This window comes from Rhinolophus hipposideros (assembly GCF_964194185.1).
Source record: "Rhinolophus hipposideros genome assembly, chromosome: 6".
Classification (NCBI taxonomy): domain Eukaryota; kingdom Metazoa; phylum Chordata; class Mammalia; order Chiroptera; family Rhinolophidae; genus Rhinolophus; species Rhinolophus hipposideros.
Genome location: NC_138052.1, coordinates 48,668,396 through 48,694,595, shown reverse-complemented (window position 1 = coordinate 48,694,595; position 26,200 = coordinate 48,668,396). Strand labels below are relative to the sequence as shown.

The 26,200-nt window shown below is 41.6% G+C and overlaps 1 protein-coding gene across 1 annotated transcript; it reads left to right on the top strand.

Annotated features, from left to right (window-relative positions):
- On the top strand, positions 1 to 22,801 carry LOC308498539 (glandular kallikrein-3, submandibular-like; the record flags this gene model as incomplete). The annotated part of the gene is made up of 3 exons (XM_081050771.1): positions 1 to 243; positions 21,507 to 21,622; positions 22,213 to 22,801. 3 exons carry the CDS (start codon positions 1 to 3, stop codon positions 22,799 to 22,801), a joined length of 948 nt encoding a protein of 315 aa, XP_080906897.1.
- Between the last annotated feature and the right edge of the window lie 3,399 nt (positions 22,802 to 26,200).

Sequence of the window (26,200 nt, the reverse complement as noted above, 5' to 3'; positions counted from 1 at the left end):
ATGTCTATTGTCCTCAACACAGAAATCCATGTTGAACTGGAGCCGGGACTGCAGAGCAGTGGCTGTCGATGGGATCTGAGGGAGCAGGACGTCATGTTTGTGAGCGCCTCACTGGAATTCCGCTTCACTGACTTTGGATCCCTCATCATTTCAGGAGCTGAGCACTTTCTTCTTCTAGGAACAGATAATCTTCTCACAGCAGAGTCTTGGACTGTCTCCAATGCTGCATTTCAGCTATCAGATGTAGGAAAATCTTCAGTGTGTCACAGTTAGAATGCTTTGCTGTTCCAAGATATTTGCTGCTTCAGAGCCTCCAACATTCTTCCAGAAAGTTCATAGGACAATATGGAAACAAACAAACAAAAAAAGGCACATCCTGGGCCTTAGGGAAGACTGAGATGAGGGAATTCATCTTTCTATCCACTCTCTTTATGAGTGCCATTACCAAGAATATGCTAAAGTTGATATGTATTTTTCAGGCATTTGGCTCAAGTACCAAGCCTTTTTAAGTTTGACTAGAAGGAGTTACTACTTTCAGAATGGCTACCTTGATAAATGCTTTTATTTTATGCCATGGATGGATTTAATTCAAAGTCATTTGCTTATTACACGGAGAGATTCAAGCTCAAAGATATTTAATTATGCCTAACCTTTATCCCATTAAGTAGATTAAAAGTCTAAAACATTGGCTGGTGTCCTGTATGGCTGGTCTGTTAGATATGTATGTTCAATTGCAGCTTGCAAAGAGCAAGAAATTACATCAGCCTTAAAGCAGCATTTATTCAGGAATTGATTCTATTTTGAGATTACACTTGGCTTAATTGTACAAAGCAAGGAAATAATATGACAGTGAAGCCACTGAATTCATAAATACATTTCTGTTAGCAAGACAGGCCAGAAGAGTCATCCAATGTAAATTTATCCTTGGCTACTGAGTGATTACTCTTTCAAGGACTTGAGAAATTGGCACTGATTCTGTGCCAGCAGTGTTCTTAAATGCGGCCTTATAATAGGGGGAAAAATAATACACCTAAAAAAGCAGATTCAGCTTTCTTATTTGGGTGAGGCCTGTCACAATGTGAAATCCTTTACAGGGATTCAGGGAGAAATCTAAGCACTATAGTGTCTGGTAATGTTTATCGACTTGACCTAGTAAGCAGGCAGATAAATATGTAATTATGAATGACGCATGTACTACAATATTTTGATGTATGACAAGGTTTCCCTTAATATGTTGTGCTGAGACATATAGTAAAGGTAGTGATACGTGTGTTAAAAAGAATATGGAAAAAGAGTATATTGGGGGAAGATGTGTGGGTGTGTGTGTGTGTGCAGCGAGATGCTGATAAATGTTTAACACCCAATTCTCTCCAATAAAAAGCTCTGGTTTGTAGGTTTGTAGCGTTCGCAAATTTCCATGATGTAAACACTCCCACCGTGGCTGATTTCAAGCTACCAACATGACTTCACTGAACACAGGAAAAGATGTACAACAGCATATTATATGTTATATCGTATTTCCGCCATACAGACATAATAGGTGTAAATAATTAGGAAGTGACAAATTTTGAGTATTTATTATCTTTGCTTTTAAAATCATTTACTTAATTATTAAGTTCATATAAATTTTAATAATGGCTGTGTTTAGACGTTGGCTTGAAAAGTTCCTGAAAATTTAACAGTTGGCTGTCAGGAGCTGGCTCTAGCACAGCGTGTGTGTGTGTGTGCGCACATGTGTGCACGCGTACTCACATGGAATATAACTAGGTCCAGACAAAGTATAAACCTATTTATGAGACAGGGAGTTTGCCAATACTGGAGCCTTTCCCTTTGAGTTTGAAAAGAATTCCAGAGTAAAGCAAAATGCCTACTAGATAGAATACAAATTGGCCACAATCAAGAATGCAGAGTGACCCCAAAAGCCAGAGTATAAATTCAACTCCCTGAGAGTTTGGGAGACATTAATGTCAGGCTGCAAATGAAAAGGTGCTTCCACCATGGCTAACCCCACCCCACAGCACAAGACTTTAGTATAATCCTTTCAGCTAATTACTCAGAGAACACCATGTTTTTCTTTACAGTATCTGATTTTTGTTTTTCTTTACAGTATCTGATTTTACAGTACCTGTAGCCTGAAAATATCCTTGATTGTGGATCCAAGAGCATAAAAGACTATAATTCTCACTGGCCAATTCTTTCATGTAGTGGACTGTGGTCATATATTTTTCTTTGGGTCTAAAAACATCATGTGCATCCTTCTTTCTGTAACTGATCCAGTCCTCTTGACCACAGAAGTGGGTTTATGAACCAGGTCTGCCAAATTAGAGCAGTCCGTCCCTCTGGAAACAAGAATTGATTCACGGCATCAGTGTTTGACTCCCGAGATCTAGCTAGGATCGGTAAACCCCGGACTCTTCAGTTCCCAGTTATACAAGCGAATTAACTTCTTCCACCACCACCATTACTGCTGTTGCTAGTCCTACTACTCTTCCTCCTCCTCCTCCTCCTTAATTATGCTTGTCGATTTCTGTCACTTGCAACCGAGAGTCACAATACAGATTGGAATAGGCCAAAAAAGTCCCTCTAGTTAAAATCACTTGGAAGGAAAGGAAGGAGGGAGGGAGGGAGGAAAGAAGGGAGGAAGGAAAGGATAAATAAGGGAGGATCAAATTTAAGTGACAAATTCATGTGTGGGAGGTAGTTGGGAGATTTGCCTAACAGATTCTTGGTTATATAGGGATAAACATTTATGAACCATAAGATTCATTACAAATATTCTTCTGAAATACTCAATACTTTCCAGATATTTTTTCACACCCCCTTTCTTAACACAAATTTTGCATGTAAGTCATCAGGTACAGTGGAAGGAGAAGTGATTTGCTCATAGTATTACTATGAGGATGTTGGACAAGAGTGTTCTATCGAAGTGTCTCTGCCCTCCTCACCTTTCCTGTTATTTGCCGCGGCCCTGAGTTGGGCCCTATTTTTTCTCTTGCCTGGACTGTGGCCATACTCATCTGTATGTGCTTCTTGATTCTAATCTCTTCTTTACTTACCTAACTCTGATATTACTATGAATGACCTTCCTAAATGGAAATTTGATCATGCAAAATAAAGTCTAAATGGCTTGATGTGTCCCGTGGCATCCTTGATTGTGACATGGCTGTCCACCATGCCCACTTTTCACCTCAGCATTTCACCAAATTTTCTGTTGTTTCCCAAATACATTGGTTTTTTTTCTCATTGTTCTGGTCCTGTTCATGATTGTTCTTTCTGTAATAACTTTTCCTCTTTTCTCTTCATAAAAAAGTCCTAAACTGCCTTGAATACCCAGTTTAAATGTTACCATGAAGCCTTCCTGAAATTCTCCATGGAAATAGCTTCCTTTCTGCACATTAATAAGACTTCAGTTCATACTTTTATTATTGCAATTATCACAACATAGAAGAAAATTTTATACATTTGTTTCTTCACTAGGCTATTAGCTCCTCAGGAAAGGAACAATTTCCTGTATTACCATTACCTAACACATTATTTGGTACATTTTGGATGGTTGGCAGATTATTTGAATGAATAATTGCATGAATGATCAAATTAATGGTAGCAGATATTCTTTAAGCACTTATTATGTACTAAGCACTTTATTGGATTATTTCGCTTAATTCTCTCCAGAATCTCATGAGGTAGATACTATTACTGCAACTTATACAGGAGGAAAATAAAGCTTAGAAAGTTGAATCACCCAAAGGTCACACAGGAAACTGGTAGAGCAAGGATTTGACCCAACACATCTGACTCCAGCTGTTTACTCTTATACTAAACTGCTTCCCTAGATTGAAAATCTCCTTTTTTGCTCCAGGTATTTGGCTGTTCTCTTTTCACCATCTGGGATTGGAAATCTACACCATAAGCATTTATTCTGGAAGCCATTGGACATCCCAGGAAAATTCATTCCACAATACCAGTTTCACTCTTACTTGAGCTTGGAAGAAAGATCTGCCTCACCCCATCTCGGAGACATCTGGGTGCAGGGCAGAGAAGGATTACTCACTCCCCAGGGCAGAGCCCTTTGGGTGAGCTCTTTTCTGTCCTTGCAGGGTGGGGCTTTAAGATTTAAAGAGCTAGTCTTAATTAGAGCATTTCCTGGATGAGTAAATGTTAACGTTATATTTAGTTACTCTATTGGTGAGCAAGTCATAGCTTGAGGCTTCCTCTTCCATGTTTCCTCCCAGGTTCTTCGTGGAAGTGGGAAGACAAAGGGAGAACATAGTCTAAGGAACGGAGAGACCCCAGCCATGTTGACAAGGCAGAGATTGAGTCAGCCTGTTCTGCACATCTGCTACTAAACTCATTAACCTTTCCCAACTGGTTAACTATTAATCTGTGGCATTGTACCTGCCATTGGGCATTAATTAGGCTTTGCTTAAATAAGTAATTCTGACAGTCACCTACCAGGAAGCCTACCTTAAGCAAAGCAAGGGTTTCTCCACATTCTAAGAGGCCAGTATTGGCAGTCACAAATAAAGGACTATCCTTTTATGGGGCAGTAGGAATGTCACTAGACTTAATCCTGGTTTTTTCATTTTAACTGGAACACTGGCTAGAGGACCAAAATGAAGAATACTACACTTGGAAACCAACTTAGCCCATCCCTCTGAGCTTCTGTGAATGTGGTGGACTTTTCAATGATCAGTACATACTCAGAACTGGGCCCTAAGGGCAAGACGAGCTGACCCAGCCACTTTGTTGGAGCTGCTATTATTGTGGGAGCGATTGTGTGAACTGATTTGGATCTTTTAGGAAGCTATTGGTTCTAAAAATGAGAAAAGTTAGAAGCTGTGAAACGTAGAGAGTAGGGGACTGAACCCAAGGATACACTCTCAGGCATTGCTGGTCAAGGATGTTGGCACCTAAAACAAGCAGCAGACAGTGAGCCTTCTAAGCAGCATCGGTCACGCTTCTGGATGCAGGACCCTGATTCTACCCTACTGAACTACCTTCTCTTCTTGGTTGGGACCATCACCTAAGGCACTTGGCCAACCCAGCCAAGGAGAGGTCTCTGACACAAGCGAGACTATTCAGATGTTTTCTCTCAGGAACCTAAACTTTGAACAAAATGACAAATGACTGTGAGTGTCGATTCCTCCTAGTAAGATAGCAGATAGCATCCATAAATTCTGCTGCTTAGAACACCCTTCTGCTCCTACCCACACGTCACAGTTCTGCCCATCCTAACTCTTCTTCTTCAACTTCCCTTTTAATTCTGTGAGTTACTCCACAGCCATTAAGTACATGTCTTTTCTGTTTGTTCGAATTTGTTTCTCTTGCTTGAACCTAAGAATCTTAACTGATATACAATGCAAATTTATATACATTTGCATTCTATTCATTTATATGCTGTGTTTATAGGTAGATGTTTAAACGCCCTCCTCCTGCACATTCTCGCCTTGCCTTCCCACCCCCACGAATATTTTTCATTTCTGTCTGTTTCCCTGCCTGAAGTCTAGCCACTGGACATAGTTTGGAGAAAATTTTTTTAAATGCAGACATAGAGAATAAACAAGTATAGGAGTTATCAGTCAAACACAAACTGGTGCCAATCAATTCAATCAGCTTGCTTTCCAGCTGCCAAGAAGGAATGAGAGTTTGGTCTGAGCCCAAAAGAGGGAACTAATTGAGATGCTTGGGACCCATGGGGAAACGAAGCAAGCCTGGGGAGTACCCTGAGAAAGCAGCTTGAGAGTACTGCTTCTAGTGAGGGGGCTCCAGAATGTGAAAGACATAAAGAAAGAAAGATCTGCAGCAAATGCCTTCTTTCTCCTTCTTCCTCTTCTTGATCTCTGGGTCCCAGCTGCCAGAAATCAGGTTGGTGCTCTCAGGATAACAGGGTGTCTGCATTATCAGCTACACTGGTGTCTTGAGAAGGCCTGCGACTCTGATGGTCTCTTTAATATTGTTTTTATGGCAACATGTTTTTCTAGTATCAAGGAACTGACACATTTTCTGGACCCACCATTTTCTAAATGCACCATGCTCTTGTACCTCCAATGTTGTTTCTGACATCACTAGTCTACTTGGGAAGCTTGATATTATTACTGCCACTTGTTGTCTTCCTAAATATTAATATGAACCACTTACATATCAATATTCCCAGTATGCATGGATTACCCACACCTTGGCCAAACTTGATTTTGAATCAAGTTGGGTAAATACCAAATCATCCTAGCTAATAGATATTTTAATGTACAGAAATACACTCCAGTTACGACACAATGATGCCCAGTAGATAACAGAAGCTATAAGATCTGTTATCATAGATAAACAAAAAAATACATAAAAATTAAGCCACAAAAAGATTTCTGGGCACTTCTGCATTCAAATTAACATGGAGTCATGTTTATATATCATTGTAGCTCTGGCTCTTATTTAGTCCTGGAACACTGATAATAGTTATAGATCAATTTATGAGCTTTTCAAAGAAATTATTTCCCAGACTAGCCAATACAGATTCCTCTGTCATAGCTCTTACTCATCAGTCATCCATATGAATGGGGGGGCTGGGGAGAGGGCGGGGAAGAGTCAGAACCAGACCTGTTCTGAATTGCTTCACAGGGTGATCTGCCCAGCATAGCTCTAGGCAATGCTACCTGCGGGTAAGGAGAACAGAAATTCCATTCCTTACTGAGTCACTCACTGCAATGTCTTGGTTAACTTACTCAACCACCCAGGACTTTACTTACTTGAGGGATAGGATGAGGAAGAGGAAAGAAGAATAACAAGTGCATAACATAATATGGAAGAATGGAGGCAAGATCAGTGACAATACCTTCAAAGGATTACAAGAAGCCAGATAACCTCTTTGGGGCAGGAATGTTCACAATCTGAAACATCAATATGCTTCACTGTGTGTATTCTTCCTTTTCACAAACTCTTCTCTACACAGAGACAATTGAGACTTTTATTACTCAAAAGACAGATGGTTGAGATTTTAACAACCACATTTCATCAGTTCAAAAACACCGGTGTTATTTCCACATTTTACCATTTCTGAAATCTGGATGTGTCTTACAGTTCTTAGTTTCACACCACTGAACTGGGGGTGTATCTTACAATTCATGGCATCTTAAATTTAAATAACACACAGCATTTCTCTTTTTCACTTACACAAATAGGTCCACACAGAATTACCTCCTTTGAAAAGCTAAAATAAACAAATGGGACTACATCAAACTAAAAAGTTTCTGCACAGCAAAAGAAACCATCAACAAAACAAAGAGACCACTAACTAAATGGGAGAAGATATTTGCAAACAACACCTCTGATAGGGGCTAATATCCAAAATATATAAGGAATTCATACAACTCAACAACAAAAAGACAATCCAATCAAAAATGGGCAAAGACATAACAGAAGACATACAAGAAGACATACAAATGGCCAACATCATCAACAAGACAAATAGTCACAAGTGTTGGAGAGGCTGTGGAGAAAAAGGAACCCTCATACACTGTTGGTGGCAATGCAGATTAGTGCAGTCGCTATGGAAGGCAGTGTGGAGGTTCCTCAGAAAATTAAGAACAGAATTACCATATGATCCAGCAATCCCTCTCTTGGGTATCTACTCCAAAAATCTGAAAACATTTATCTGTCAAGATATATGTACTCCGATGTTCATTGCAGGTTTATTTATGGAGGCCAAGACATAAAAACAACCAAAATGTCCTTCAATAGATGACTGGATAAAGAAGATGTGATATATATCCACAATGGAATACTATTCTGCCATAAGAAAAGATGAAATAGTGCCACTTGCGACAACATGGGTGGGTCTTGAGATTATTATGCTAAGCGAAATAAGTCAGGCAGAAAAAGTTGAGAACCATACAACTTTACTCATATGTGGGATATAAAACTGAAAGCGACAAAGGAACAAGACAAACAAGTAAAGAAACAAAAACTCATAGACACAGACAACAGTTTAGTGGTTACCAGAGGGTAAAGGGGGAGGGAGGATGGTAGAAGTGGGTAAAGGCGGTCAAGTATATGGTGATGGAAAGAGAATTGACACGGTGTGGTGAGCACACAATGTGATATATGCATGATGTAGCACAGAACTGTACACTTGAAACTTACGTAATTTTACTAACAAATGTCACCCCAACACATTTAATTAAAAAAAAAAGAAAGAAAGAAAGAATTACCTCCCTTGACCAATTGGCTTGCTGAAGGTGGCCCTAGTAGCTTTGGAGCCCTGAACTTTTGCAAGGGGTTGATACATTCAGAGGTAACCAGCAGCATCCTGAACCCAGTAGGACAGATTCATTTAAAAGACAGCTTGATTAGTGAATGCTCTCACAGAAGGACACACAGAATTTTATGACACAAGCCAGCCAGATGTGGGTTGGAGAACTATCCAGAAGACTTCCTGGAGGAAGTGATATCTTAGCTGAGATCAAAGGAAAGGGTTTGGAGTTACCTAGAGAGAACTGCTATTCAAAGTGTCCACTAAGTCTATATGTTAACAGCCTTCCTTGGGTAAGTATAGAAATTGAAAGTAAGCATTTAGACATTTCTATAACAGCTGGACAAAATAATTTTATGTTTGTTGAATCTAATAATAAAAAATGGGGGAATGCTCTTTATGGATTTGTTTCAAAATTTTTAGTTTCCCTGGTAATTAACTTTATTGTATTTTATTGAAATAGTAGACCAGACACAGACTTTAAATAAGAAAACAAACACATCTTTGGAGAAACACTGAGCTAGACGTACTGATGAGGAAAGACTTGGGAGAGATCAGTAGCATTTGTGAAGTCTTGACCGAGAGAGAGAGAGAGAGAGAGAGAGAGAGAGAGAGAGAGAGAGAGAGAGAGAGAGAAAGTGATGACCATTTTAATAAAATGTCACATGGGAGTTAGCAGACTGGAAAAACACTGACCAAAATATTACAAGTTGGTTACATCTGGATGGTGGCATTTCAAGGGATTTTCATGTCCTTAATTTTAAGTTTCTTCACTGTAATGAATCCTGTAGTGAACATGTTTTGGTTTTGCCTACTCACCATGCAATCCCCTTCTAGAGGAAAGTCTCCCCAATATCCTTCTGGGAGATCTCTGCTCTCCAGATGTGTATGGTCTTGAAGGGACCATCCACTGAGTGCCCTGCTCTCCCAAGTCAAAGAGTGGGTACAGGACTCAGGCTAGTCCAGTGGTCTCTCTCCCTGGGATTTGCAAGAACAAAAGAGTGTTGGGACTCCTTCAGCCCACCATTAATGTCTATTTGGTCCTGATACCAAGAGCTCTGAGCTACTCTGGTTTCTGTGAGGTACAAGCCTGAGTCTTCAGTGCTTCCTCTGAGCTACCTCATTCCCTGTAGACATATTCACTTCTGTTTAAGTTAGTAGAATCTGTTTCTTTGCTTGCAATCAAAGAATGTTGTCTGTTAAACCTGTATGTATTATCTTTGTGATTAAAAAAATATGAAACTAAAGCCTCTAGGGATTGACAGATAGCATTGTGGAGTGGTGAAAAGCATGGGTTCCAGAGTTAGAAGGCAAGCCTCAAATCCTCCTCCAACCACTTACCAACTATGTGGTTTAAGGCAAATTTCTAATCCTACTCTGTGTCTCAGTTTCCTCCTTGTAAAGAGAGAAAGATAAAAGCAACGACCTCAGGATTATGGTGAGGATTAAAATGAGGTAAATATATGTAGTGCTCAGAACAGTGCCTGGCACACAAGGACCATGCAACCATTTGCTAGTCTTGTTTTGTAGATAGAACCCTGGGCCTGAATACAGTGCAGCTCAGGACACCGGATTATTTCTTTTTTGGTTCTGTCTTGGGAGTTCATTGGTTCCTACTCGAGGACTCTAGCAGTTGAGAGATTCATTCACTCACTCCATCTCTGCTTTCTTCAGATTTGTTCCCTTTACCTGGCCCTTACTATCTGGCTATATTTTATATTCAAATCCTGAGAGGAAAAGGCTCTGATTGGTCCAGTTCATCTCAATCATTATCCCTATTGGATAAATGCTGTTCCCAGGCCAGCGTATAGATTAGCAGAGCTTGGGGCAGGGCCTCTCCTTGTTTCATCAGCTCTTCACTTGCTGCAGAGTTCATCAGAGATGAGTAAAGAACCACCTTGGTCTACCTTTTTCATTACCTGGGCATATTGGTGGGCAACTAGGTCATTTCAAGGACCCAGAAGGCCTTGCTTTCCCGTTGCAGCAACATTACCAACCCCCACCCCCCACCCCAAGAAGCCCTCCCACTTTGTTCTGGTTCCTCAGGTACTGCCCAGAATTATCAGAGGGAGCCAATAGTGGTGTCTGAAAGCCCAATTCCAAGAGTTTCTTCCAACACTTATAGAAAGCACTGAGGGCAGGGATGTTTCTCTATCTTCTCTTTTTTGTGTAGCTGCAGGCATATTATGTCATGGGGAAACTTTTCAAAAACACTCACAGGGAGAATGAGCTCTCATGTAGAAAATAATGTGCTTATAAGGAGTTCCAATTTTCTCCGTTTACTCAATTTAGCTGCCATAGTGTACTGAAGGTTGGGTAGTTTTATAAGATGGCTGAGAAGACGAGTTCAGGAATCTTGAGAGAAGATCATATCCGGACTTCATTCTGATAGTTGCAGATGTTAAGACGTCTGTGATTTCTCAGACCCTAAGTGAAGCAGACACATGGCAGCACCTGCCTGATAGAATTCTTTCAGTGTTGGACATCTGGGGCCGGAATCTGCTGACACCACATAAATTTCTTCTCTGTATAAAGCTCTCCCATCCTGGGGAATACTTAAAAGGAATAAAGATCAGGGAGCCGCATAAAATGTGGGCTCCAGCTTTTGCTAGCCAGGCCCGGAAGAGGGAGCAAGCAGAAATAGAGTCTAAAACAGAGGAAGCCCATTATAATGGACTCACAAGGGAACAGGACTAGTATCTGGATAATGGACTAAAGCATTAGTCCATCCAACTGTTGGGGACTTGATTCCCACATAACAAATCCCATGCAACAGTCTGCTTTATTGTATGTTTCTACTGTTCAAGAATTAAGGGGTTGAAAATTAAAAGCCCCGTTTTTTGTGTGTTTGTTTGTTTGTTTTTTATTTGGGGATAATCTTACAACTTCATTAAGTTTCTGCATGGAAGGAGCTCCTATGACGGTGGGGAGAAAAATCTGTGCACTTCCCAGGTAGCACCTGGAGAAGGAGAGATGGAAAGTTTTACGTGGAAAAATGGCAGTTTGGAAAAAGGTGTGTTGGAGCCACGGGGTGAGGGTTACCTCAAAGTCATGGGGACACCCAGGAAAGAACACAAGCCTCCCTCCCTATTGCCTAGGGGGAAAAATCAGAATGAAAAAAGGACACAAAGTTAGCTTTTGTAAGTTGTAAAATGTGTGCTTCAGTTCTATTTTTTTCTGTAACCATGTAAGAATCATAAAGATCTATCAAGATAGAAAGTAAAATCAAAGAAATCATGTGCTCTCTCAGCTACCCAAATATCTATGCCTACAGTTACATCTGCCCTCCTTCCAGTAGCACCTATAACACTCCACTTGCACCCATCTCTTCAAGGCCCCATGATCAAGCCAAGGTTTTCCATACATTTTCCCCTTCAGTATATACTGTTCCTTCTGCTGGGAATACTTTTCCCTATCTTTTCCATCTGTCAAACTCCTACTCACCCCCTCCAACCTCAGCTCAATATTTAGTTTTTCTGGGGAATGTCTTATGAGTGTTCTTTCTCTATGTGTAGTGGATACTGCTAGCTGTCCCCTAAAATCCATTCTCTCCTTCTTTAATACAAAGATAGTGGTAACTCAACATCTGGCAGCCCAGCCAGAAACTAACTTTCCCAGCTCCACCCCCAGCTTGCAGCGATATGTGACCATGTGGAGAATGTGAGTTGATGTGATTTGTGCCCCTTCCGGGCCTTAATGCATTGTTCCTCTACGATCTAGCCCCTTCATGTGATCTGGAACACGAATGCACCATGCCCCAGCTTTGACCATTGCATCAGGGAGCTATCTCTATTGTAACAAAACATCCAAAGCTCAAGCTTAAAACAACAATCATTGATCTCTCAGAGGGTTGGTTAGGTGGCTTTATTTCAAGCTGTGGGTCTGGCAGGGCCTGACCCCTTGCTGAGGATGAGCTCGGGTCTGCCCCACAGAGTTCACTTTGAGGTCCAGACTGGGGATCCCCAGCTACCTATGGGAAACTCTTATCATCATGGCACAGGTGCAAAAGGGCAAGCCTAGCCTTGCTAGCACATTTCAATTTCCTGCTTGAGCCACACCCACCAACATTCTAGCCTTAGCCAAAGCAAGTCACATGATAGAGTCCAAATTCAAGGGGAGGAGAGAATACACCTCCCATGGAGGTTTGGGGGAGGTAGGAATCTAATCGACTTCAACCATGCAGGCAAGGATAAAGTTCTAGGATGGAAGGAACCTGGATTCCTCAGTGACCATGTAGAGCAGAGCATCTTGTCTACCTGCTCCCACTGTTATGTGGGATCAATACATTCATTGCTTCTTTAAGCCAAAGAATTGCTGAGTCTATTTGTTACAGCTGCTTAGCCTTTTACCCCAATATAGCACACTCTCCACTATAACATATATTATTTGTTTTTTTCTTTTGTTTGTTTGTTTTTGTTTCCCCATTAGAATTTCCTGAAATCAATAATTATGGCTTAAATAACTTTTGAATCTCTAACACCTAGCCCAGGATCTATAATAAAGTGAGTGTTCAATGAAGGATTGCTAAATGATTAAACAAATTTCCTACAATTCTGTTATTTTCATCCAGAAAATAAATGTGTTTAAAAAGGATTGCCTAAGGTAGCTATGAAAATAACAAAAGCACATTACAGGCCCTAGATGACAACTTCCTTAAAATGTGCTGATATGAAGAAATATCATTCTCCCAAGGAAAATGGCTTTAGGAGGACATTCATTCATTTATATAGTGATTGTACAAATACTTACTTGTTGTATGCTATATGTCAGGTACCAATTAGGTGATGAGAATACAGCAGTGAATGTAAAGGATCAAACTCCTTACCCTCAGAGAATCTCCATTCAATGGGAGGAAGAGAGAGAGAAAATAAACAAGTCAGTCAGTCAAAGATAAAGTAGAGCAATATAGTCGCCCAGACATTGGGAAGGATGGAACAAAGACCTAACTAAAGAGATGATGGCGTAAATATGTAGCTATCTGGGAGAGAGCGTCTGCATAGAGGAAGGGTCAAGTATAAAGTAGCCCTGGGGTTGGGAACCTCACTGGTATGACCAAGGAACAGCAAGGATACCAGTGTGGCTGAGGCAGGGCCCGCAAGGGGGAGAGTAGCAGAAAATGTCCTCAGATGGTGTATTTACCACAGAACACAGCAAAAGCCCAAATAGGTTTGAGCATCTGTGTGTCCTTATAGCCTGTGTAGTCAATAATTGTTCAAACCACAGGTTTCCACGGCTGTCCAAGGTTGTGAAGTCCATACTGTTGAAGGGGCACATGGTGCCTTTGCCCAGGTAACTTTGTGAATGATGAGAGCCATTTTCAGCAGCCAGGTACTCAAAGCTCAAACCACTTATACTCTGGGTCTCACGTGTATAGACAACACGTGAAAAATCAACATCTGGAAAATCAACATCTGGAAAATCAACATCAATACTCAGTCAACATCAAGTCCAAGATGGCCCATTACGGATGATTCTCAGGAGCTTCCCGACAGGCATTCATGTGTCTTCTCCATTGCAGACGCGGATGGGACTGAAAGGCAGAGGCTGGATTGTGTGGGGCAGATCCCACCCAGCCTCTCTAAGTCATATGGGCCACACGTGTCTTCACTTATGTTCCAAGCCCATATGCCCCTCTTTGCCCCACCCTTGCTCCTGCCACATTCCTCTTTCTTTTTAAGGAAAAGCCGTAGCCATATTTTAACTGGTGCTTTTCTTGTGGAGAGGTGATCAGGAGAGAAAACATTGTAGATCAGTAGAGAAAACATTTCAAACAGAATGAATAAATTTGAGAGCTTCTGAACATACTGTCTTAAAGCAACCTCTTGGGACCTATTAACTGACTAGAAAGGAAGGAAATTAGGGCTGGGGAAGTAGGGTTGAATGCAGTTTCCCTTGCCTTTTTATATATTCTAGATGGAATAGTTTTGATAGTAAAAGTGAAATGCTGTAAGGTTATTGACTTTCAAGCCAATCCTATAAAAACATTGTCAAAACTGGTGTGTTTCAGATGTGGTAAACACCGGAGCAGAGAGGGAATGTGGGAAAGGGTGTGTTCCATTCTCTGGATTCTGACTGTTTGTAATCTGTCGTTATGTGTTCTTCAGAATTCGAATGAGACTCAGCACTTCAAATCACAGGTCTCTGGGTTCCGCAAAGGGAAATAGCCTTGTTTCTTGTGATGTATTTGTCTAGTGAATTATAATTGTATTTGTTCTATTAAGCAGCTGAAGTTCAGCACATTTTTATTCATTTTGTACAATAGGCACTAAATGATTCTGAATGCCAGGCACCTAATCAGATTAAGAAAATCTTCATGTTGGCCAAAGGTTTATGCTTTTGTGCTACAGTGAATTTCCCCATGACCTAATCTAAATAGGAAAGTCAGCATTCTTCTTTTTACCCATCTCAAGGAAGGAGGCAAAGCAAACTAAGACTTTCAGAAAAGACCCTTCTTTATACAAGGCCTTATCAGATGTCCTCTTACCACCACCTTGATCTTTTATATTAGGGCTGTGGGTGGGGAAAATGGGCCCAATTACATAGGATTAAAATGAAAATTCAATGTAAAGATCAGATGACTTATTTCATGGGTTTTCTTTTTCTTTCTCTTTTTTTTTTTAGCAGCCAAATTATATCCTAATATGACAAAACTGGGCTTGGCTCTCAAGCAGGCTGGATGCAGGTTGTGGCAGAATAACCATTCTACCCACCCCACTGAGAAGCTAAACCTTTAATCACATTCCAGAGGAAAGTCAGTTCTAACCCAAAGCTATCGAACCCAAGAAACCAGATGAGCGGGACTAGTATCAGTAACCTCAATTCTTGCCCGGATCATACCTGAAAGTTGCACTTAGAAATTTGTCGTATCAGAAAAAAACAATAGATCTAACGTCACAAAATGATAGTGATGTCAATTTCAAGGAAGATTTCACAGGAAGACAAAAAAGATATTCATCTAACACCACACACTGAAACCTTCACAAAAGCCTTTTCTAAACATCCATAATTTTCTCAATTTTTTTCCTCTATGGGTCATCATTTCACTTTTCCTTCTTCCTCTTTTTCCCTACACAGCTTCTAAAACTCCAGAGAAAGTTAGTTCTGCCTATCTCACTTAGCAAAATAAAATCATTATGGTATATCCATACAATGAAGTATTATTCAGCCATAAAAAGAATGAAATACTGATATATGTTATAACATGAATGAATCTTGAAAACACTATGTTAAGTGAAAGAAACCAGATACAAAATGTCAAAACAAATATTGTTATGCTTCCATTTTTATGAAATATCCAAAATGGGTAGATTCATAGAGACAGAAAAAAGACTGGTGGTTACTAGAGGCTGGAGGGAGGAGGCAATGGAGGGATTGCGTAATAAGTACAGGGTTTCCTTTGGGGGTGATGAAATGTTTTGGAGCTAGACAGAGATGGTGGCTGTACAACACTGTGGATGTACTAAGTGCCACTGAATTGTCCATTTAAAATAGTTAATTTTATGTTATATGAATTTCATCTCAATAAATAAATAAAAGCATGGCAGTAAGTTCCCCCAACATGTTCATCAGAAAATAGCCCAACAAATACCTATTCATACTCAACCATGTGCTTGTCTCCCCCCTCTAGAGAGCTTATGAAAGTATGTTCTCAACAAAACTTGTAATCTAAGACTTACCAGTGGCTAAGAAAATTTGATTTTACTTTCCTCATTCTCCCAAGAAAATTTCACCCTAGTCAGAGAAGGTCCATGCAGAGTAGGCTCTGTTGAAACTGCCATGTGCTGGACCATGAGACTTCTACGGGATTTGCCCAAGTCCAGGGGAGGAAGTGAGGATGAGCCATGCTGAGACACTAAGATGAGTCCCTTCCGTGGGACCATGAATGGAATGGCAGGATTGGAGAACTGTGCTTATCTTGGGCCATCAGCACCAGACAAGGACTCCCACTATGGTGGGTAAGGTGGTGAGGCAGCTAAGATTGAGGGAGAAGAAAAGGACTGGTCTGTGTTACTTTGTAAACCATACCTCAGCCAAGCTAGTCTAGGTTCATCCTTCCTATATTAAAATCATTATAGGTATTCTATACATGCAACTGTTTCTATGATTTTGAATTTTGTTTGTGTTTATTTTTTTATTCTTTGGTAAAGTTCCTTTTGAAAATTTTCATTTTTTTTTCCTCAGATTTATGTCATACTGCCTATCTTTGGCTATTTTACTGCTAGAGACAGATTTCAGGGACCAGGTGGCATTGTTCCATTCCTTGATCAGAGTACATGGAGAGCAGAGTTGATGGTAGGAAGTAATAACACCAGCTCATATTGTATAGCATGTTCCATATTTTATCACATTTAACATTTACAACACTATAAAACAAATATATTTGTTCCCATTTTAGAAATGAGGCAATTAAACTTAGATTTAGTAGAATTTAGAATAAAATGACTCATTAATGCCAGGTAAAATCCAGGGACCCAAAAGGTGAAATCCAAAAGGTGTTATGGGACTGGCCCAGTGGCTCAGGGGGTTAAAGCTCCATGCTCCTAACTCCGAAGGCTGCCGGTCCGATTCCCACATGGACCAGTGGGCTCTCAACCACAAGGTTGCCAGTTCAATTCCTTGACTCCCGCAAGGGATGGTGGGCAGCGCCCCCTGCAACTAGCAACAGCAACTGGACTTGGAGCTGAGCTGTACCCTCTAAAACTAAGATCGAAAGGACAACAACTTGACTTGGGAAAGAAAAAAAAAGTCCTGGAAGTACACACTGTTCCTCAATAAAGTCCTGTTCCCCTTCCCCAATAAAATCTTTAAAAAAACCCCACAAAACAAGGAGGTGTTATGAATTGAATTGTGTTCCCACAAAAAAGATATGTTGGAGTCCTAACCCTCACTACCTTACAATGTGCCTATATTTAGGGATAAGTTTTTTACAGAGATGACATTAAATTAAAATGAGTTGAATGAGGGGGTTAGGGTTTCAACATGAATTTTGGGGGAACATAATACATGGTAAAATAATATTTTGGTTATTTGGGGTTAAATAAAATATATTATTAAAATTTAAATTAAAAAGGAAAGATGGGAATATTCAATGCACTTTAACTCCTCACAAAGTTGCCCAGGGTCTAACCTTTAGTTTCTTCATCCCCCACTCTCCTCTACCATCCCTGGCCAGAACCAAAGCTATTAATGGGAAATCCCGGGACCTTGGTTCTCTGAGTAGTCGTTTTGAAGAGCGCATAGGGAAAGGAGGCCAGGAAGAAAGTCCCAGTGGTGGTGCTACTGTGGGACTTCTATTACATTGTTTTGTACACCTGAAACTAACAAATAAATAAATAAATAAATAAATAAATAAATAAATAAATAAATAAATAAATAAAAAGAAAGAAAGAAAGAAAGTGAAGGCCAATCACCAAACAGAAAGAAAAGAAAACCAGAATGAGGAGACCTATCAAATCTATTTGAGCACTTATTCTGTAATCATGACCACCATGCCCCAACCAAACACACACCAACCATTTCTTCAAGTCTTGAGCAAAATCTGCCATATCCCTAAATATCTTGTTTCTTTAAAGAAACCAGGGAAAGGCCCTCGTCCGCATGAACCTGCGAGGAGAGAGCAGCCATAAGGTGGGATGTTCATGAGCCCAAAGCCAACAGAAGGAGGAATGTGGAAACACAAGTGACCTCTATAGCCCTGGGAGTTTGCAAAGATCTTGGGGGAGGGCGTCTGACTTCCCACAGGATGTGTGATAGGGGACTTGAGCTAATTTTATTTAGATTTCACAGGACAGGGTGACGTCAACTGACATCTGGGTTACACTTGTTATCAAGGAGTTGAAATGAAGACACAGGAGGCATGCTTATCAAATTTGTAGAGGACAGGAAGCCGAAAGGAACAGCAAATACATAATTAGAATCCACAAAAGTCTCAACAAGCTAGAATGCCAGACTGAATTTAATAAGAGGAAACTTAATAAGGATGAAGGGAATGTCCTGCTCTTGGGATTAAAAATAAAATAAAACAAACTCTCTATATAAAACACATGGAAAAGGGTCAGGGGGTTGACTCAGGTGAAGATCCCCCAAAGCAATGGGATCTGAACCTGTTCTAGAAAAAAAAAAAAAAGCAAAAAACCAAAAACTCAGAAAAGAAAACATGTGCAAAGGAGGAAACAGGCAATCGGATTCATTCTTCCTGGTTAGCCCCTTGGCATGTCAATTTCAGGTCTGCTCACTGGACACTAAGAAGGATGAGAACTGGAGTGCCTACAGAGAATGAGTGACCAGGGATCCCCAAACCACATAAGGCAGGAACAATGCTGTTTAGCTGGAGAGGTGAGACGTCTCTACAAGCATCTAAAATTTTGCCGCATGAGAAAGGAGTTGGGCTTGTGATGTATGGCTCTGAAGAGTGAAATTAGGACAGTGGGTAACTGCTTCAGGGAGAAACTGGAATAATGCATAATGAAGAAAACAAATGTATCCATTAGGACTGTAAGTAACAGAAAACCTGACTAATAATGGCTTCAACAACAAAATTTTTTCCATTATTTTTTTTGTTAAAGCCTAGAGGTAGGCTGTGGTGAAGACCTCAGGCTTTTCCTGTGTTCTTCTCCACCCTCCTCAGAGTGTTGGTTTCATCCTCCTATCTTTTGCCTCATGGTCACAAGATGGCTGCCAAAGCTCTAAAAACACAAATCAGCATCAAAGCAAGGGAGGAGGGTGATGATGAGGGGGCAGCCAATGTAGCAAAGAGGAGGGCCTTTTCCTTAATGGTGCTATGCTTTTGTCAGAAAAGGAAATAATTTCTCAGATTTCCTCATAAATCGCATTGGTCAGACTGGATTATATGGCCAACTCTACCTGTGAGAGAGACTGGAAATGGAGAATCTAACTTTTCCAGCCTCTCTAGTGGGCAGCAGCAAGAGAGAAGGGAATGGTGTGTTAGTAGCCTTCAGTAGTGTCTACCACAGCAACATTGTCTGTAAATCAACTACCAGTAGATTGTCTTAGTCTTTTTCATGCAAATATACATAATGTATATACAACCATATGCTCACATAGGAGCTTTCACATGTGTACTCTAAATAGTTTTGTTTCCTATTTTTCTTGCTTAATATTTTGAGTTTCTTTCCATAACATTTTGAAATTCTTTGAAAATACTATCTTTAGCAGCTAGGTAACGTTTATTACATATATATATATATATATCATTCCACATTGAACCATTGCCCTTCTCTTGGACACATATGTTACTTCCAGTTACTAGAACTTTCTAGCCATCATCTCCAGAGACAGAAATGGTGTGCCCCGGAAGCATTCCATCACAGGAATGAAACTGATAAGACCCAGCATGGGGAAGGGGTCATTGGTCTTGATGACATTTCAGGCCCCTCCCCTCCTCGTCGAGATGCTGCTGGTCGGGTGGAAAGGGATGGAGACATGCTCAGGGACGCCCACTGTGCCCTCTCTGCTTCATTTTTCCATTCTGCTGCCTGCGCTCACAGGCTGCATGACCTTCTTACTCTAATACCCCCAATGTCAGCCCCCCACACGCTTGTCACACCCTCTCTCACTGTCTGCTGTCAGCAACAACAGCCTGTATCACTCTTAACATGCTTTTAAAATTGCCTGAATGAAGACAGCAGTGCCTCTGGCTTTTATCAATGGGGCCAAACATGAGAATCGGTGTGAAGGACCCACGCGTAGGCCAGAGGGGCCAAGGATGGACAGAGCACACAACACCAAGAGCTGATGACAACATTCCAGTGATGCTCCTCTGCTGCCGCTTGCTGTTTTGAAGCCTATCTGTCTTGCAGCATGCCAGGGGGGCAGGCAGGGGCAGGTTCTTCATTATGACAGTGCGGTAAACACCAGTGGGGTCCTGTAGGTGAGCTGGGTAGCACAAGGAGTGAGAACTGTCATTCCCCAAGGCTAGTGTGCTAGGGGTTTACAGAGTGGTGTTGGGGACAGGAGAGACACCTGCCTTATCAATGAAGCGTTTGATGTCAGCCTTTGCTATATATAGTTAGGCTTCAAGTGATGTGATCTGACCAAGGTCTAAATGAATCTAAATTTGCCTTCTACTGAACTGATAAATATTCATTCTCTTCAACGCGGTCAATATGCCAAGCCTACAATTAAAAAACTAGAATTCAAAACCTAGTTTTAAAGATGCAACATCTTATAAGCTCACCATTCAATGACCAAAAAAAAAAGAGATTAACAACTTTGCCAGCTTATTCTCAGATATGTGGAACTTAGCACATTCCTCCAGTACCTTGCTCTTTTAAGGACTTTTAGGGAACAAATATTTAAAGGTCAAATAATTTCTGTAGACTTTAGTGATATCACATCGTTAGCACTGAGCACAAAACAACCTAGTAAGAAAAGCTGAAATAATTTGTCCTGTTTTCTAAAAATGGCACTCTGATTGCTTGCTGGTTGTGTGGAATTGGAAAGGTCACACAATTTGCAAGGATCAGCAATCCCAAAAGTTATTTTCTTGCCTATGAAGACATTGTCTCTACCAGGAACACCACACAGCACAGTCCTATCTGCACCACCAGCTCATCAGGGGCAGAACAAAGGCTGGAGCAGAGGATCCGAGCTGGAGAACTCATTGATGTCTCAGCTCTGCCACCAACTGCCTCCAGACCATGTCTCTTAATTTCTCTCCATGAATTAAATTCCTGTAAGTTCTTATGGGGTGTCTACGAATCTCACCACCAGAAGGAATCTTGAAAAGTATTTCCTACTAATAGCTGCCCCTTTCCCACTAGGTTAATATCAAAGAAATACTCTTTAATTTTATTAAATCAACTAAATAACCCTCTTAATAGTATTTTACCTTTGGATTTGGAACAATAAGTCTCATTCTGTTAAGCACAAGTCTCTTAAAATTCTGTTGAGTCTAAGTCTTAGAACAGAACAAAGTGTGTCTAATTTTGGTGAAGCACTAGTTTGAGAAGGTGTTGTATATATATCCTGCTTATATTCTCTATTGCAACCTTCATAAGATGCAGGACATTGCATGACGAAACCTGCTGGTTTATAGAACTATGTAGACCATGTCCCTGGTCTCTTGGAACTTTCAACATGGAGGAGAAACCAGCTGGACAAAGGATGACTATAGATATTAAGAGAGAAAGGAAAAAGGATACATAGGTTACACATAAAATATGCAAAGCGATAGTAGACACATCTGGGATATCTGTCCCCCTCACAAGGATCTCCTTTCTCTGAGAACTGCCTCTTCCCTCAGATACTGCACCTGGCAGCCATGTTTGCACACTACCACCCACCTCCTACCTCAGCCACAGCTGACTGGACCAGGACTAAATACCTGCCCAAGCTCAGCCAAATTCTCTCTCCTGGGAAGTTAGAATTGTGATTCAGAGAACCTGAAAACTCAGACCATTTAGGGTGACTATACCTCTGTAAAATAAGGAGGACAAAAGACAACAGAGAGGAGCAGCCCCCACCCCCAGAGACTGAGAAGCTGGCTGCTTGGTCACTAATGGCTTCTCCCTTTCTCGTTCTAGGCCCTCATGAGGCCCCGGCGACATTCCTATCTTCCTGAAACATCCTTGTTTCCTATGAGAAACTCCCCCTTTCTCCTTGAGCTGCTCAGGGCTGTTACTTATATTCAAAACAGGCTTGATTTTGTCTGTTTTCTCTGTCTTTTCTCCTCCTCATCCTGCCTCCTTTCTGCTCCTTCTATCTCTCTGTTCTCCCCTCTGCCTTTCTCATTTCCTGTATCTTTTTAAACTCTCTCTTTTTCACTGCCTTTTTCTTTGTCTCTGGATCTGCCTTTCCCAGGGTCACATTCTTTTGCTTTCTCACTGTCTCTATTTCTCCATGATTCTAAACCTTTTGTGCTCAGTTTTTTCCTTGTTTCTCTTTCTCTCCTTTGGGACCCGCCTCCATGCTGCCCTGCCCCTTCTCCTTTCCGACCCCCCTCTCCCCAGTAGTTACCAGCTCTGGCTGGGTCCCCACAACCTGTTTGAGAATGAAGACACAGCACAGTTCGTCCAGGTCAGTAAGAGCTTCTCACACGCTCAATTCAACTTGAGCCTCCTAAAGAACCACACCACCTATCCAGAAGACGACTACGGCTACGACCGTATGCTGCTCCACCTGGCAGGGCCCGCCCACATAAGAGACACTGTGAAGGTCCTGGACCTGCCCACCCAGGACCCCCGACTGGGGAGCTCCTGCTATGCCTTCGGCTGGGGCAACATCAAACTACATCCACTTGTAGTTGAGTACCCAGATGAGCCCCAGTGTGTGGTCCTCAAGCTCCTGCCCAATGATGTGTGTGCCAAAGTCCACCCCCAGAAGGTGACAGATGTCATGCTGTGTGCTGGACACTTGCAGAGTGGCAAGGACACCTGTGTGGGTGACTCAGGGGGCCAGCTGATCTGTGGTGTGTTTCAAGGAATCACATCTTGGGGACACACCCCGTGTGGCCGAACCCATATGCCCAGCATCTTTACCAAACTTCTATCCTTCCTGGACTGGATCAAGGAGACCATGGCAGCCAACCCTTGTCCCTGACCCCCAGTAAAACCAAATATGCATCAAATTCAAGTCAAAAAAAAAACAACCACACAAACAAAAAAACAGCCTTGATGAGGACTTGAATACTAACATGTCCCTCATATTAAAAAGATATAGGTAAGCCAAAATAGCCAATAATCCAAAAGCCACTCTGGCTTCTGGAGGACATTGTGAAATGAATATGTTCATTGCTGGCATTTATAACATCTCAAATGAAAGCATAAGCCCACAACAATGTAAACTTGACTGGCAGAGAACGGCAGAGCCTGTCCATTTTCTTCATCCTGACCTTCTCCGCTCTTCTCTGCTCTCTGGTCCTTGTAGGACGCGGAAGCATTGCTTCTTCCCTTCATCACATCTCATCTCCCTAGCATGCCCACAGCTACCTCCATTATGCCCAGCTGAGTGCCTCACATCTTTTGGGGGAGATAACTTTTTAAGGGCCCTTCCAACAAGCAAAAGAGATGGCAGCCTGAGAAAATAGTCAATAGAGGAGGCAAGAAGATCACTGGATTCTTTGTGGAAAAAGTTTACCATCGCACCACAGATAATTTATAAAACAAGTAATGCCTAAAACAGAAGTGAGAGAAGGTACTGAGTGGCTGGGTTCCTGGCCAATGAGATTTCCAGTGTGGCTCAGAAGTCTGAGTGGAAGCATCATGTAGAGAGGAACCTGTTTGAGGATCCATAGAATAAAAACCGTTGACGTACAAGAGGGAAGAGGACTATTTCAGGGTTGTTTAAATGTTTGTCTGGGTGAGTAGGGTGTGCTGAGCAGGGGTGGGGGTGGCAGTGGGGAGGGTGTGGTGGGAAAACTGGAGCAGTCGTTACAAAAGCTGGGTAGGGCCCCATATTCCTGGAAACAGGATCCACCAGTTGCATCAGAAGAGATTTCTTTGTATAATCCAAGCCTTCCTCATGGCAAAATAACTTTTCCTCTTCCTCTTAGCAGCTCCCCCACAAGTAAAATTAGGTTAGAAACACACACACACTCACACGCTCTCACACACACACACACCCATAGATAGTACCACAGATTCTTCTGCACGTAACCGGTGTTCCCATCATCACTACACAACACCTGTATCTCAATTAATTTATGGACCTATTAAATATGGCAGTGACCAACGATCATGTCTGGTACCTCATGTGCACATGAAGAATGGCTTCCAGTTTACAAAGGACTTTGTCATGGAGATGACTTGATTCAATCAGAAAACAAGGAGACTAGAGGGACCTAGGAGCACCCTTCTAATACGAGGCCCTCCATTTCCAGATTAAATCAAGGCTTATTGTGGTTACAAAAAAGAATGCTAGTCCAGAGATCCCGTAGCCTTGGCCAGATTATTCTTTGTCTCCCAGTCTAATAGGACAGGCCAGCCTGGCTAGGCTCCCAGCCGTCTCATGCAAGGTTTTGCCAACAGGCCTCACAAATGTCCAGTAGGGAGGTTGCCAAGCTCAGGCCCCACCCTGGCTTGTTATCTACAGGCAGGGTTCTCCCATGACTTTCTGGCTGGCCCTGCTGCCACCTCTCTTTGTGGGACAGCTGTAACAGCTTGGCTGCTGGTGTGTTCAGTCACAGGTCAAGCCTTTGTTTGGCAGATAAGCACGGTCAAGTTCCAAATCCTACTGCTACAATACAGGCATTCCTGCCGTGATTTTCTGAGAAGCCTGCGCTTCCTTGACATTTTGTCACCTAGAACCTATAGCGACTCAAGCCTGAGGCTTGGGCACAAGACAGGAGAGAAAAAGCCGCAGTATCCCGAAGTCATAGCACCAAGCTCCTTTTTCCAGAATCGCCCTCCCGCATTTCCCTGTAGCTGGCTCTTTTTAATTATTCTTTTGTGCCTCAATTATTACAGTTCTCCCATGTCCTGAAAAGCTCCTTTCATGGCAAACACTTGAACCATCCAGTAAAATCAGTGACTAGCTGAAAAGATCTAGGTCAAGATTTCAAAAAGTGAGGTCCCCATCAGAAACAAGGGGTGCTTGTTAAAAAAGGAGGCTGAGTGTACCATCCCAGGCTTTCTGAGTTGGAATCTCTTGGAATCGAGCCTGGAAATCTGATTTTTTAAACAATCCCCAGGTAAATGTGCTATGCACTAAAGTTGTAAGACCCAATATGGGTCTGACTCAGTTATATCTGGCAGTATGGTGTAGCTTTGTTCCCTAGTCCTCCAAGTCTTTTCTGTGAGACTTCTGTGGAAAAAAAAAAAAAGTGTGACGTACTTTGAAAATGTCAATTTAATGACTAAGATTATTATGTCTTAGGGGCAGGCGTCCATCTCTTTCTCTCTGAATTCACCTCATCAAGTCCCAAGAGTAGACAGGGTCACTGCCGACGGAGGGTACCTCAAACCAGGGGCTCATAGACCACCTTCCGTGCCCCATTCTCCATGGAGAATTTTTAGTCCCTGCCCCCATCCTGTGAGGTCCATTTCAAAGTTTAGCGACTACTCTAGGGGCACAAATCTATGGTATTTCTGTATGTATAGCAAAGGTCTCTGGAGCCATCCACCTCCATTTTATCTGTTTAAAAAACAAAGTAACATGAAGAGTCTGAGAACTGGTTTCAGCTTTATTTTTAGAAAGAAGCCCACAGGAATGCAGAAGACACCCCTTCCCTCCAAAACCAAAAGCTGACCAAAATACCGAGGTAACTAAATGAGATCTTACTTTTGTGGCCAAGATGACATTTTACCCATTGGACAGAGAGGTGACGATCGATTTTAGGTCTGCAGCTCTGTTCCAATCATGAGCAAAAAGCTGACAATGTACCTTACACATATTTTGTGTACGCATCTCACCTCTAAAGAACCCAAAGCATTCCGACCTATCTGTGTGATCTCTGTCATGGAGGAAGGCAGTGATCCACCCTGTTTCATAAATAACCCTTCTGCGCCCAGAGGGGTATGTGATTTATCCAAGGCAGTGCACTTAGGTAACAGCAGAATTCTAGAAATTAATTAAGGTGACTTGATCCTTGGGTCAGGGAATCGAGCTACAGTATTTCTGCATGAAGTTGTCTTGCTGTGGTCTTCAAAATGTTTTAATCTTGTTGGCATCCTGTCTGCAAATAAAGCTGGCCCACAAGTAACTTCATTTCTGTATTCTTTTCCCCACCTTCTACACTCCGCTTTCTGACATTAGTGATCTCACCTGTTCCTGTTATTCAGAAGAGATAGAAAAATAGCAAATTAACACTAGGAGGTAAACAACTTAATATACCGTGTTTCCCCGAAAATAAGACTCAGCCAGACAATCAGCTCTGATGTGTCTTTTGGAGCAAAAAATAATATAAGACCCGGCCTTATACTATATATTATATTATATTAGAGCCAATCTTATATTATAGTAAAATATGACCAGGTATTATATCATACATCATATCATATC